Source organism: Astyanax mexicanus, chromosome 4, assembly GCF_023375975.1.
Source record: "Astyanax mexicanus isolate ESR-SI-001 chromosome 4, AstMex3_surface, whole genome shotgun sequence".
NCBI lineage: Eukaryota > Metazoa > Chordata > Actinopteri > Characiformes > Acestrorhamphidae > Astyanax > Astyanax mexicanus.
In genome coordinates this window covers 47029109-47044658 of record NC_064411.1, presented here as the reverse complement: position 1 = coordinate 47044658, position 15550 = coordinate 47029109, and the positions used below count along the sequence as shown (strand labels likewise).

The 15550-nt window shown below is 37.8% G+C and overlaps 1 protein-coding gene across 1 annotated transcript; it reads left to right on the top strand.

Moving 5' to 3' along the window:
* The first annotated feature begins 96 nt into the window (after nucleotides 1-96).
* LOC103035375 (activin receptor type-2B) lies at nucleotides 97-14343 on the top strand. The gene is made up of 11 exons (XM_007258438.4): nucleotides 97-517; nucleotides 6170-6377; nucleotides 6852-6961; nucleotides 7433-7584; nucleotides 7701-7844; nucleotides 7983-8126; nucleotides 8907-9052; nucleotides 9162-9276; nucleotides 9642-9780; nucleotides 10394-10524; nucleotides 11311-14343. The coding sequence occupies exons 1-11, from the start codon at nucleotides 466-468 to the stop codon at nucleotides 11527-11529; spliced, it is 1560 nt and encodes a 519-aa protein (XP_007258500.3). The 5' UTR covers nucleotides 97-465; the 3' UTR covers nucleotides 11530-14343.
* The last annotated feature ends 1207 nt before the right edge of the window (nucleotides 14344-15550 follow it).

Here is a 15550-nt window from a genome sequence, read left to right as displayed (position 1 = left end):
TCTCTGGGTTTGTTGGGAGCCACTACGCGGTGAGGATTCCCGTGTTTTTATTGGTCAGCCCGTAGGAACATCCGGGTCACTCCGCTACGCCTGTCTCCATTCAGAAGCCATTTTGGCCGCGGTTCAGTATTTCCCCATGTCAGCGCTCCAGCCTGGGGGGACTGAGAGAAGCAGGAACCGGGTTTTGGCTCAGGCTGCGGTTTAAACGCGCTGTTCGGCTGCTCTGGAGCTGCTATATGATATGAAATGCTGCGGCTGGGCGTATCAGGGCCGGATTCTGAGCGGGCTGGCTGAGCTCGAGCGGTGTTGCTGCTGCTGGTGGTGGTGAACTCGCCGTTGCTGAGGGTCGTTTGGTGGCGTTCCCATGTGCTGCGACTCTTTGTGTTTTTCTTCGTAAATGCTTTCCTTTGGAGAAGAGCTGAAAGAAAGGCAGAGCGCGGCTCGGCTCTCCCCCGCTGAAGGACTATGTTCGCTCGCTGGCTGACCCTCGCACTGATCCGGGGCAGTTTACTGGCAGGTAAAGGGCTGAGCTGGAAGTGATCTGATTTGTAAACAGCGGTTTAAACACGGCGTTCAGACCATACGGTTCACTCAGATCACCTAAACTAGATAAACAGGCGTCTTTACCACTCTCTTAACCTTTATTTCACTAAAATAACAACACAGTAAAAAGCTGAGAGGGGGAATATTCTAACAAGAAAAGGGTTTGGGGTCAGAATTTGGCTTTCATTCGTTTTTTTAATTCGTATTATTAAATATTAACCTAGGTTAGCTAACCTAAAGCTGGTTCACCAGCTCTAAAACGGCATAACTGCATAGCTAACGTTACAAAACCAGTTATCTATCTGGATTTATCTAAGGTTAAGTATATATCTTTTTTATTTATTGTGAAATTACTGATTTTATATAAATATGAATCAGTTTATCTGATTTTGCTGTTTATACGTACATGTTTGAGTAAATTAACATTGTTGTTTTATTCTATTAACGACGGACATTTCTTTCAAATTCCATATAAAAATATTGTCGTTTAGAGCATTTATTTGCAAAAAAAAAAAAAGAGAAATGGCTGAAATAATAAACAAAAAGAGGCAGAGCTTTCAGACCTCAAATAATGCAAAGAAAACAAGTTCATATTCAACTTTTAAGAGTTCAAAAATCAATATTTGGTGGAATAACCCTGTTTTAATCAGTTTTCATGCATCTTGGCATGTTGTCCTCCACCAGTCTTTCACACTGCTTTTGGATAACTTTATGCCAATCCTGGTCCAACAATTCAGTTGCAGTTCAGCTTGGTTTGATGGCTGTGATCAGTAATCTTCTTCTTGATTATATTCCAGAGGTTTTAAATTAGGTCAAATCAAAGAAACTCATAATTTTTAGGTGGTCTCATTTATATATACAATGACAAAATGATGAAAAACATTAGGTATTCAATATATGTTCACACCTCTTATAAAGAGATTATTTTTTATAGATGTGCAGTATAAAAAAAACAATAGAAAATGAATATGTGCAGTTATACACCTCTAATTTACACTTTAGTTATTTTTTTAGATACTAGTTAGAGTTCTGACTAGTAATATTATAATATTTTTAATATCTAAAAATATCTTTAATATCTAAAAGTTTACTGGTCAAAATTAGTAGGAAGAATTAGGACTTGTTTCACTGTTGTCATTTTAGGCTAAACTTCCCTACAATACTCCTAGAACCAAAGGTAGGATCAAAAAGTAGAATAATAAAGATGTAATCTAATTATCTAACTTTACCCTTGTAGTTTTTCTCCCCTTGATCTACCAGCTACTCTAATCTGTGTTAGGCTGCTCTCCCTTTTTTGTTGTTTATTATTAACATTTTCTAAGTTTGTTTTGTCTGTGTGATTTACCTTTAGTCTCAGTTTGTCACTTAAAGTGTTACTGAAGTCGACAACCGTGCTTTTCTCTTTATAAAAACAATCAAGGTGGGGGAGAAGTAAGAGGCTGAAGCACAAAGGAAAGGAGTTGTGGGACATGTCATGAACAGCTGCTGTAAACACTGGGAGAGCATCACACTCTGGGGGCGCTGTTTGTCTCTTGGTGTGTTTTGGGGAAAAGCAAACAATCCCTCCCAGCTGTGTTTAAGAGACATATATATAACTTTTGAGTTTTTTTTTAAAGCTTCAGCTACACTTCTCTGCCCATTTTGTTTGTCCATATTCCAGATATTCCCAAAAAGCATGTTGTTTCTTGACCTCAAATACTAGTAACATAAGTGTTAGTGTGTTAAAATGTCTTGGGAATATTGTTGTTGTTTGTTTGAAGCAGTTTGGTGATCTAGTTTGGATTGTTATTAAAGCGTCAGGGTCCCTGTGTTTTGTATTTTAATGAAGCAGTGTGTATGTTGTTGGGTCTGTTTTGCGGTATTTTGCAGTCAACAAAAAGACAGGCTTTTTATTGCTCCCTCTTGACCATATTCAAAAAGAACTAAGACTTTAGTTTTTTTTATTGTATTTTAACAAAGTAAATTAACATTTTTTTAGTGCTAACAGTTAACAGAAGCTAACAGAAGAAACAAAGATTTTTGTGCTAACAGTTGGGATTGTTAGTAAAGGGTCAGGGATCCTGTGTTGTTTTTTGTTTTTTATTTTAATGAAGCAGATTGGGAATATTGTTGGGTTTGTTTTGCTCTGGGTGTTTTCCAGTCAACCAAAAGACAGGCTATGTTGAGTTCCCATGGGCTTCATGTGTTTAAAAAACATTCCACAATTCCTAGCACTGTTTCAAAAGGCCATTATCTAAGTATTGTCCTTGAAATCCAATTGTTTGCTACATTTTAATCATATTGCAGTGAATTGTGGTGGCTTAAATACTGCTAACCTAAGTGTTGGTGGATGGCTAAAGTGCTGTAGCCTTTATAGGTAAATATATGTGAACGCATTGGATTTTATAATCATTAATCAAATAATTCTGGTCAAAACCTTTTTTTTCAGCATAATATACAATAATAATAGGCTGTATTAAGTGAAAAGTATTTCATTTTATTGTAGGCCTGCTTTGATTGTTGGCAACAATATCTGCTTTGCCATCATTCAAGTCCAGATAAGTTTATGTTTATGAGACGGAAAATACATTTTTGGCATTTATGTCTCAGTGTTTATTGATTTTTTGACAGTTCTCTGGATGTGCAGTAGGGTGGAATAGATGCTAATTTGATAGCTGGTAAAATTTATAGTTCCGTTTTTTCTGAATGATGTCCAATTATTAAGAATTTCAATGTGAAATCCACATCCTGTTAAGTTTTAAGAGCATTGTTTTGGCTAATTCAGGTTTAATAGTTAATCAGTTGTTTTTATCTTATTGCACAAACACAAGGCGCTTTGTTATCGTAATCCCTAAATCTTATGGTCTGTAATCGACTCCGGAACCTGCTTCTTTTGCTGGTGTGTGTGTTAGAGGGAGATTGGGGGAATCCCTTTAAAACAAAAAAGCTTTTGACACCCTGTGCAGCAGCAGCAGCAGCAGCAGTAGGTCTCAGTCAGATGGGATGTGGTGAGGTAATCTGGATCAGAGGGCTGTAATGTGTAGGACTACACAGGGGGGCTGAAACTTGCATATAAAGCTCCTACACCCTCTCTTTCTCTTTTGTGTTTGTGAGAATGAGTGAGATATTGGAAAGTGTGGGGGTCGTGGCCCGGGGCTGATGTTGTAATTTGCACTTGGCGTGTGAAGATCTGTATCAGTAATGGGGTAGTAGAGTAGAATAGGTGTGTATGATATGTCCTTGTAAAGGTTATTGTAGCATATTATAGTTGCAGTGTGCGCCTGTTTACATTTTGTCATACAAAATCTTTGACCTTTGTATCTCTATTTTATTCTTTTTTAACATAATGGGAATCTGGCTGTAGTCTCTTTTATCTTGTCAAATTGAATGAATAATGGAGTAGGGGTGTGCCATATATATTATATCACACACAATATAGACAAATTCTGAAATGGTAGAAAAAAACTCTTAAAAGCTATTTATTCTGCTGTATTTCCTATTAACTTCTTATTAGTAAATTCACGTAGAATTGATATAAATGTTTACTGAAACTCATATCATTGATACTTTAAGAAGTAGAGCTATGCAGTACAATATTTCATCATATTTGATAAATTTATTTTATGCGTCAGTGCTTAAAGAACACACTGATCAACTGCTCATTTCATTACAGAAAGTATAATTATTTCTGTTTAATTAGGTGAAGTGTTGCACATTTAGAATAATCACTGTATTTAAATACCTGTAGTATTTAATCTAGTTTTTTTTTACAATTTAACACTGGCACTGTTTTTTTTTTTTTTTTTAAGGAATGCCGATATACACATTTATAACTTACAGAGTGACTAGACACCCTGGTTGTATCTTTATAACTAATACAAATAAATGTAAATTAGCTAAAATCAATAGATTTTAAAGTTGTACGGTGTGTTTGGTTTAGGCCAGAAGTCATAGTGTGGTCAGCATTGCTTGGTCCTTTTCTGGCATACAATAAATACTGTATTTCAGCAAGTATCTGATTGAAATATTGGCCATATCAGCTGATGCTTATTATACATTCAGATATTAGTCACATGAAGTGACCTGGTGTCACAGGGTCTCTGATATGTATGTGGCTGTTATAACAAATAAACATATTGTTGACGTCGTTATGCTTGAGCTGGGCAACAACTGATATTTTAGTTTTCACGACAATTTGCTTTTATATAATAAGCATATAGAATATATAATCAGTACTTAAAACATATGCTGCTGTATATCTATCCATAGTAATAGGCTTTCCAGAATTTTCCTTTTAAGAAGTGTAAGTGTGTGCATGCATGTGTTGGTGGAGTGAAAGGGGGGTAGGTGGCTAGTGGCAGATAGATTACCACGTTTGGGGGATGGGCAGCTCTGTACCATACGTGAGACTTAAAGCTTGTTTTCCTTTAAGCTTTAAATTTATCTGAATGCGTGATCTGCTGCTTTTGCACTGTATCACTGCTGTGTCCATGTGACCTTCTCTTCTCAAATATTCAGTTTGATCTGAAGGTTATTTCTGTTCTCTCCTATAGCGGCCCACCCGATGTAAACATGATCCATGACCCAGTTCTGAGTGTGTGTTTTTGTGTGTGTGTGTGCGATGGTGATCAAACTGTAGCACACGCTGTTACTTGGAGGCTTCCCTACTGACGCCTCACACACATCTGAGTTTAATTGTGGCTTGTAAAGAGCTTCTTATTGATATTCTAGGCTGCTTTTGTAACTCAAACCTAAAGGGTCATACATGTCGAGCATGTGGGCTTGTTATTTTACAGCTAGCGTGGATTTAATGACCTGTTAAACAACCCTTGGGGTTTTATTGGAAGGGGTCCTTGATGTTTTTGCAGCCCCACAATAAGGCTTCAGTGACATTTTAGCGTTTTATTGTAATGTTAAAGGATTTTATGTGGATTTGTTAAAGTAATTGTAATTCTGATGGATATTTCTCAACAAGACGTGTAATATAAGGTTTGTTAGGTTCGATTTTAAGGTGTTTGTTTTTATTTCTAGCAGAAAGACCTGCCTTGATTTAATATAAAAAGTATGTATCTTTTTGTTTTTCGTGTGATTAATGCTCAGATTAGGTTTTTCAAGCCTATCTGCCTCCTTATTTTATTTTGCAATAGAATTAAACACACTTTTACAGATACCTTGTGTCCTCCCAGTTTGTTTTGTTGGCTTCTAGCTTTAGCCCTGCTCACTTCCCTAAGTTTTCTCAAGATAAAAAGAACTTTGTAAAAGACAAAGCATGGAATTATGTTGACCTCAGGAGGCTTGGTCCCGTTAGCAACCTGTGTTCCCATATCTAGCAGAGTCTACAGGTGAAGAGCGGCTTTCCAGCATCAACACCACTATGTTCTCAGACAGTATCAAGCCACAGAGTTTTAACTGCTTCACTGGCTTTGACAGGATGTTCAGCAGGGTTTATGTAAATTTTAACAGTTACAGCTGTATACACTGTATATATAACAGTTTCATGTTTAAAAAACAGCTTGTTTTATATCCTTATTTTTATTTTTTTTTGCAATTGACTGAAGAATATTCAGATTTTTCTTGATAATTTCGTTTTGTGGTCAACTTGCATCATACTGTGATTCTAACACATCTGTCTCTCATGGTCCATCAGGTCCTGGGCAAGCAGAGGTGGGCACCAGGGAGTGTGTGTATTATAATGATAACTGGCGGGCAGAGAGGACCAATCAGAGCGGCTATGAGAGGTGTGAGGGAGAGAAGGATAAGCGGCAGCACTGCTACGCCTCCTGGCTCAACTCCTCCGGCACCATCCACCTGGTCAAGAAGGGCTGTTGGCTCGATGACTTCAATTGTTACGACAGGTAAGTGAGGTGGACATTTCAGTCCATATTATGCATAGGATATAATTTAGAAAAGATGCACAGGCTCATTTTGTTATTCCTCTGAGTGGGTCAGTGAATTCCAATACCAGAACCATCTTCGCAAAAAAAAATCTACGTTGTATAAGATGAAAATTGCAGATCATCTTAAACATTGTTATTGTTTAACTTCTTAATATAGTGTAAATCTGGCACTTGTAGAAAGGTTCCAAAATGGCTTAAAGTAATGTTTACATTACCTAACTTCCGTCAAAAATAGGAGTATTTTATTTTCCTTTTCCTGTGAAGTCTTGGTTTTGGAGATAAAAGGATTTGCTTGCTTCACACTGCAAATTGCCTGATAAAACCTGTGCGATCTGTCCATAAATGTTTAACTGTTCTTCTAGTTCTTGCTAAATGTTTTTTTAATTGTGTGGATGTGTGTGTTTGTGTGTTCTGTTGAATGTGTGTGAGTAGGCAGGAGTGTATTGCCACAGAGGAAAGCCCACAGGTCTTTTTCTGCTGCTGTGAGGGAAACTACTGCAATGAGAGATTCACACACCTACCTGAGAATATCGCTCCTGCAGGTGAGAGAAGATGCTAGTGAAGACAAGACAATTGTATTGCCTGAAAAATCATATTTAGAACCTTTAGTTTCCTTTTTATTAAATTTGGCGCATTTCCTCTCCAATATATCTTCATTTATTGTTCTAATAAATGTTGATTTAAGCTTTGTTTTTTTTTATTTAAGTGAAATGTTTAAACAAATTAAACTTCTTTTTTTTTTTAAGAGTAACTAACTTTGTACTATCCATGAAAGGCATGGTACCAATGGGTTCTACTGTTTAACTGTCCTCTAGAGACCTATTCTATTGATAATGCTTTTCTACAGTGACTGTTTGTTACATTTGAGGGGGTGCAACTAATAATAGTAGTGAATGTATTAATTAATTAATTATTAATTCATTGGACATTATAGTGTATGTACTTTTTAAAGTGATTTGTGAAGTACTCTATTGTGATTTTTTTTTTTGTTCTTTTTGTGTTTGTTCCTGCAGTAAAAATCCAGCCTCCGCCAACAGGTCCGTCTCTCTTGGGGGTGCTTGTGTATTCTCTCCTCCCGCTAGTCATTCTCTCTTTAGCCATGGTGCTGGCCTGCTGGACTTACCACCAGCGCAAACCGCCCTACGGCCAGGTGGACATCAGCCAGGTAGAAGCGCACCATCACAACAGACATCGTTTCTGTCCCTCAATGATTCTGAGGAAGATACTACAGTTATATATTCTTAAAAATGAAGGTGCTATAAATTCTTCTTTACCTTTTAGGATGTGGGTGTTGTACCTCCCTCTCCTCTGGTGGGTCTGAAGCCTCTGCAGTTGCTGGAGCTGAAAGCCAGGGGGCGCTTTGGGTGCGTGTGGAAAGCCCAGCTACTAAGTGAATATGTGGCAGTCAAGATCTTCCCCATTCAGGTCAGCCTCTATAAGTCTTCCTCAATCTGATTCTGACATTCTGACTTTGTGTGGATATTTTCTGATGAGGTGACAAAAAGAAAATGTCAATAATTACATATAAAATCAAAAAGGTTGTGTTTTTGTGTTTGTGTACAGGATAAGCAGTCATGGCAGAATGAGAGAGACATTTACCTGACAGAAGGACTGAGGCATGAGAACCTGCTCCACTACATCTCAGCCGAGAAGCGAGGAACCAACCTGCAGATGGAGCTCTGGCTTATTACTGAGTTCCATGAGAGGGTGGGTTATAACATAATAAATTTATCAAATTATTATTTTATTATTTATACCCCTTATTCTTCCTTCTGGGCTTCCTTCATGTCCAGGCATTGGATTACCTTAAAATGCACACCTTAGATCTGATCAGGTGCTGTCTAGTGAAAGTTAGCATGATGCAGTTTTCAGTGGACAAAATCACATTTATCTAATTAATGTTCCATAAATTTAAAATTTGTATCTGAAGTTACAAAGCTAATGTATATCGATGTAGTATGTCCACATGTTTGCCTGATATCACATCACCAGTAGAATAAAATAGTAATTTAAAGGTGCAATAAGGCTATGTGTTTTGCTATATCTTAAGCATAGTATTAGTAAGTATATTTTAAATATTAGTACATTCAAAGCTATATAAGAAAGGTATATTGAACATATTTGTACCTGCTATACAGTTTAATCAAGCTTTATTGTGCACTTGTTTGAACTTTTGAATGTCAGGGTATTTGCCCCGTTGCTAAATGGTTCGCTACTGGTGCAATCTGTTGTGAAATGCTGGATGTTACAGTTTGAGCATTTCACTCTGATTTTCAAACGGTGCTTTTATGTTTCTGTCCTGATATGAACCCAAGAGACATGCCTTGTTTAATCAATAAATGAATCTGTTGGTTTTGGAGCAGATGGCACACTTTTTTTATTTTTTATTTTTTGAGAGCCTGGGGTTATTTTTTTCTGTATTATCTAAGGATTTCATTAGTGGTTGATACAAGTTTGCGTGTGTGTGTGTGTGTGTGTGTTTTGTAGGGCTCCCTTACGGATTACCTGAAGGGGAATGTAGTGAGCTGGGCAGAGTTGTGCCACATTGCTGAGAGCATGGCCAGAGGTTTGGCCTACTTACATGAGGATCTGTCCTACAGACTGGAGGGACCTAAACCTGCTATTGCACACAGGTACCCAACTGGACTAACCTCTGTGCTGTTAACCTGATGACTTGTAAACACTGCAAATGTGTTTGTTTGGCTTCAGGGTTTGATTGTGACCTCTGATCTTCATCTGCAGGGACTTTAAAAGTAAGAATGTGCTGCTCAGGACAGATTTGACTGCTATAATTGCAGACTTTGGTCTGGCTGTGCGCTTTGAACCCGGGAAACCACCAGGAGATACACATGGCCAGGTAAAACTGGCACACATGCCGCAATCTGCAGCTCTTTGTCACTATAGGATAGTTTACACAAGGTGAAACATGATGAATTATCTTCATACCTAATGCATTGTACGCTTGCTTTAAAATATTTGAGGCTGGTGGGTCATCTCAAATAGACATGCTGAGATTATATAGCATACATTTAGATTCTGTTATCATCTCATAATACATATAAATATAAGGTATGTTGTAGTGTAGTCACATAAACTGGACCCATTGTAACTGTTTTCTATACTAGTCCTCTACCATAGAGAAGTACAGTACTTTACTATCTAGAAACACGCTCATCTTTTAAAATCTCTTGGTGTGTTTTTGGTGTTTCTGCCCTGTTGCAGGTTGGAACAAGGCGCTACATGGCTCCAGAGGTGCTAGAGGGGGCCATTAACTTCCACAGAGATGCATTCCTAAGGATAGATATGTATGCTCTGGGCCTTGTGGTTTGGGAGCTACTGTCCCGATGCACAGCTGTTGATGGTGAGTACTTAGAACTTGGAAAATGTTCCAGGAAATATACTTGTTCTTGAAGGTTTCAATCAATTAGGTGTACCATATGAGAATTTGCCAGTAAAGGGGAAAATATAGAGACCGAAATATACTTGTGTGAAAGAGAATATTACAGCATTTGAAAACCTGGAAAATTCATGGGTTTGAAAACAGCAATTTCCAGGCCTGGATAATTTTTAGAAAAAAAAAAACGCCTAGAAAGTGTTGGAAAAGTCATGGAAATTTGGTCTACAAATCTTTCTCCCCATTTATCGACAGAGAAAATTTGAGCTATTTTGAGCTATCAAATATGCTCAGAGTTAATTCAGTAATTTAGCCGTACACAATGAAGCTCTCAGGATCTGACACACATTTTGTTATTAAAGATATAGACCTACTATAATCAATTATGAATGTAGTTTTAGTTAATTTTTGGTTTTATTGTCCAAGTCTGCACCTATGTTTAAAAATTGTATGCACTATATTATATATGCATTATATTATTTAACAAAGCTTTATTTTTTATATATATATATATATATATGTTTTTTTTTTCCTTTAATGTGTTCTGTTCACTTTCATTTCATCTCTTGTGTGTTCTCAGGGCCTGTGGGTGAGTACCAGCTTCCTTTTGAAGAGGAGATTGGCCAGCACCCATCTCTTGAGGACCTGCAGGATGTGGTGGTCCATAAGAAGATGAGGCCCATCTTGAAGGATTGCTGGTTTAAACATCCGGTACAAATAAATAAATGTTTCCTTTCTCTCTCCATGTATGTCAAATGAAGCAGTCACAGCTTTACTAAACTTCAGAGACTGCAGAGTACAGAGTGGACCTAGTAATTTACAATACTTTCTGTCCATACTCTGTGACTGGCAGTGTCTTACTAGAATTGTCTGTGCGAAAGATCAGTGCAATGTTCTGTAGCTTCCATGGGGCATGGCTATAGTCACTGGTCACGATCCTAGCTCTTCTCTCATGTCTCAATGTATTGACCACTGTGCCCCATGGTTTCTATGTATGGACATAACACTCTATCCATGTCCATATTTAATGCTGAGTATAAAAAAAGCCTTTGGCCAGTTTGTATAAAATGATCTTTTGCCTGTTTTTACCAGTATAAATATGACGATATGAATTTTACAATTGATGTATTGACTGATACTGGCTCAATATTTTCACTTTTTCTATTTTTTTTTAAATATTGCTAGGCTAAAAATATAACACACAGTCAAAGTCGCACACATATACACAGCTAACATGACATTGCAGTCTGACTATGTGGCTGTTTCAGGATCTATTCGTTACATGATCTGATTGGATACACCCCTCCACCCCCCACGCCCATATCTTATTCTAATTTTCTTCAGATATTGGCTGAATGCTGATGCCTATAGATACCGATATGACCTTTCTATCAATATCATATGCTTCACATTACACTTTCACATAACCTTCATTCTCTGACCTTTTTCTCTTGGTATATTCTCATACATTTTCTCTCTCTGTCTCTCTCGGCCCAGGGTTTGGCTCAGCTCTGCGAGACGGTGGAGGAGTGCTGGGACCATGATGCCGAGGCTCGTCTGTCCGCAGGATGTGTGGAGGAGCGAATTGCAACCATCTCCAGGGCAAACACCACTACCACTACCACCACCATCAACACTTCTACCTCCGAGTGCCTGGTCTCAATGGTAACCTCAGACAGTGACTCAGAACTGCCACCCAAAGAGTCCAGCACTTGACTCTCAGCCACTGAGCCAGGAACCGGACCACTGCACCATGGTTCTGATACTTTCTGTAATGTCTGGATGGCTCTTCAAACCTCTCCAGTAATAATAATAATGATGCTGATGATGATAATGTGAACTCTGCTGCTGTTCTGATCTTCATGGATTTTTGGTTTTTATGGACATGATCAGTTTTACCAGCCTCACACTACCCGTCTACTGTATTCCTCAATCTGGAAAGCACAAAAAAACACACAACAGGAAAGCTGACACCTCAAAAGGGCATTCAGGTGACCACTTCAGAGTGCTGTAGCATTAGCACACGTTACCTCATCTGTTGTAGGTTTTTTTTTTCATCTTTGAGGATTTTACTTATTTGTTTTATTCTAACTTTATCTGCCTTCACTCCACAAATACCTCCATCCAAGAGACTCCGCCTGTGAAAACCAACCACATTCCTCACCCGTCTTGTATACGCGGCGATGTTGGATCAGCCAGCCAGTCAGTGACTTGGAGAAAATGGAGGGGAAGCTAATGACTGTTACACGAAAACTGACCTTCCTGATCTTTAAAAGGGGGCAAGAGAGAGCAGGAGCTTACCTCTCTTTTTACTCAGTGATCTTTTTCTAGTTTTGTTTGTTTGTCTGTGTTTTGTGAGCGTCAGAGGTGTTCAACGAAAAGAGTGGAATTTCTGAGATGGTCGGCATTTGTCTGAAACACTGGAATTGTAAGGCAGCGGGACTGTTTGTTTTTTTTTTGTTTGTTTTTTTTTTTGGATTCTCTTCAGTGTTAGAGCATCAACAGCTAAAGTTTTAACTTTTTTTAGCTCATCATCTAATACCTCTGAATTTCTGAAATTTATAAGCCTGAATTCAACCATTCAGCTATTAAAATTTTATGTTGTAAAACAACTGTATGGCTTTGCCAATGTAGGATTCCCTGGTCTACTGTTAAATTGAACAGAGATGGAGCATCTACAGGTTTCTTTTCTGAGGTGTTTGTGGCACAGAGGTAAATTCTGTTGTGTTTTAATGATGGAGGGTACACTCTTGTTTATATTACATTTAAAAATTAAGGGTATTTAGATGGTTCCTTGAAGGATGTGCTAAAACTTAAGTCTGGAATTTGGACCCAGACTGAGAACTGGATTCATGGTACAGATTGGATTTTCTTTGCTATAGAAGAACCAATTTTGGGTTCGTAGAGAGACATGTTTTTTTTAAACGTTGCCCTTTTTGGCCAAGGGTTGACACTATAGTATTCAGTTTGCTGAATTTCCCGCTCTAACAGACCTAATTAAAACTGGCCATTAACAGGTTGTTAATGGATGGAATTAAGTGTGTTCAGTAAAAGCACAAAACTGTGCAGAAATTTAGCCTTACAGGCAAATTTGGTTTGTATTTGTATGGCTTGTTGTGCTAACAAGGTTGACGTCAGTAACTAACCTCTTTTTGGACCTCCACACTTCCATCACTCTGGATTTGACATAGTTGCTGATTGTCATGTTGTAAGTTATGCAAAAGAGAAGTTAAAATCCAAGCCAGAGTACAAATCAGATTTTTTTTTTTTTGTTTTGTTTGTTTTTTATACCACTTTTAAAATGCGACTGGAATCTGTCTGAATCAATCTGAATACAGTCTAGATATGCCAAAAATTGGATTTGGGCTGTCAGTCTGAACATAGCCTAATTTGGATGTTGTGAGGAGCCTTCCATTGATTTATTGATTCCAATTTAAAGCTTCCTCCTCACAAACGCATTATAAACAATTTTCTAATATATTTTTCTTTATGGATCCATTAAATGGTTCTTCTATGGCATCGCTCAAAGGACCATCTGAAGAACCTTTATATTTTAAGTGTGTAGATCTGTGTGCCCACATATTTAGCCCAATATGGCAGGTCCTCTCAGAGCATACAGGAATACAGGAAAAGGTCTGGCGTGTTTTGTGGGTCAGGTGCTATTTATATAATGAGCAATAGCATTGACACATCAGGATTAATGAGGGTGCTTTTGGTTGTGATCTGTTACACTACTCAGGTAAATGCTGGTGTGTGTGTGTGTTTGTGTGTGTATGTATGTATGTATGTATGTATGTAACAATAGCTGTTAACCTCACAAGTGTCTCGTGAGTATAGCTAGCTTTTAATCTCACAGCTCTTAGCAATAGACCTCAGCAGTAGAAATCTTCTCTGAATGCTCAGATTTCATGTCTGTGTCGTATGCAATGACTCAATGCCATTTAGCAAAGACTGAATGTCCATCGAGCTGCTGTGTACTCAGTGAAGGCACTCTGTGCTTTATTTTAACTCGCTGTTCCTTCAAATTGAACTAGTTGTAGGAAAGGTGGAAGGTGTATTGAAACGAGTGGTTCTCATACTGGTCCCCATGGCCATCTAGACTTGGGGTTGGCTGCAGGCTTTGGAGTCCAGTACAGTTCGCTGATTTCCATGCTCCCACAGATCTACTAAACCTGGCAGTTACTGGTTCAGTTGTATCAGGTGTGCTTGGGCATGAAAAGCCAGAAAACTGTGCAGGAATCCAGCCATCCAGAGCCGGAATTGTCCACCCCTGCTTTAGAAAGTTCACACTTTTGCCCTGTACCTTTTGTTTTTGGGGTTTGGATCAAGCAAAAATGTGTATAATTGTAGATGATCTAGGCTGTGAGGACTGAATTTGAGAAGCCCTGGATTAAGATCAGGTTAAATCACTATGAATTGAGCAGTGTTGAGTGATAATTGATTGTTTGATTGAACATGTTCCGCCCACAAATGCTGTTTTATTTCGAAACCTTTGATGTACGTTTTTGCAAAAGTTTAGTTTTACATTTGTGATGTACAATACAGTGATTAAAAATACATACAGTGGTTTGCAAATGTTGGGGCACCCCAGTCAAAACTTTTTGCTGATAAAAGTTGAGTGAGCAACAGATGAGCTATATATTTTTCTCAAATGTTTAAAATTAAAAGATTAATATCTGTGGCACAGCAGATGCTGATACTATGGCCTGAAGATTTCAGATAAAGAATTTCACCATCAGCAGCTGGAGCCCGAGAGAGCATAATTGGCTGTGCTCTCTCTGGTGGGTAGATGGGGCCTCTTTTCTACGAAAGCTATGTTTTGCAGTTAAACAACGGTTTGTATTTGTTCCTCAAGATCCCAGCCTAATCTAAACTTTTTTCCCTTTAACTATTAGAAACAATAATTACCTGAACTTTTTATAGTCTTCTCTTTCTTTGTGGGCATTAATATGTTATGTTAATTGTTGGGACAAGGTTTGAAGCTTTGAAAATTGCAGCGCCTTGCCTTTCCTAATGATGATTGTAAACAAGCCAATGCTAATAAAGGACTGAGACTTGTTGGGTGTTTTTAGAGATCAGTTTAACTTGCAAGCCACTGTATTTTCAGGTTCAGTACATTTTCCTGAGCTGCAAAAAGTCCCAGCAAAAACCTTGTGATTTGAGTATGGACTGTTTTTAGGCTCTTTACACACACAGTCTATACTCAAATAATACATTCTGTAAAATTAGTCCGTTATTTATCGGTACATTTGTGGGCGGAGCATGGATTGGTCAAATTCAATAAAGGAAATGCTGAGATTTGTTGGATAGAACAACTTCGACCTCATATATACATATATAAAATGTGTACCACTCGGTTTTTATTTTTAACTGAATATATTATTGTTGTTTTTTTGTGGTAATAATGTAATTTAATGTATGGCTGCTTTTATATGATTGAGATTTCTTTCTTTCCTTCTTTTTTTTAAAGAAAGTGCTGTGATTTATTATTTTTCCTCTGTTTTTCTTTGTGTGCTCATGATGTACCCAATGTAAAGAAAGACAAGAGGTCTGTGTTTCTGTGCATAATGAGTCGCCATGCAGTAGCAGTTATATTTGCTTGTATTAATTATTATTATTATTGTTACTTTTAATTCTATAAAAGGTGTAACCTACCTCATTTTAACCACTCTGGAATAACCCTTTTTTTGATTGTGTTTTGGAATGTATTTAAGTGCTGTTTTATTATGTGTATTAC

Coding starts and splice junctions, on each gene's coding strand:
- LOC103035375 (XM_007258438.4), top strand. CDS start 466: ATGTTCGCTCGCTGGCTGACCCTCGCACTGATCCGGGGCAGTTTACTG. Junction 7,585..7,700: donor GCCAGGTGGACATCAGCCAG/GTAGAAGCGCAC, acceptor TTTACCTTTTAG/GATGTGGGTGTTGTACCTCC. Junction 7,845..7,982: donor TCAAGATCTTCCCCATTCAG/GTCAGCCTCTAT, acceptor GTTTGTGTACAG/GATAAGCAGTCATGGCAGAA.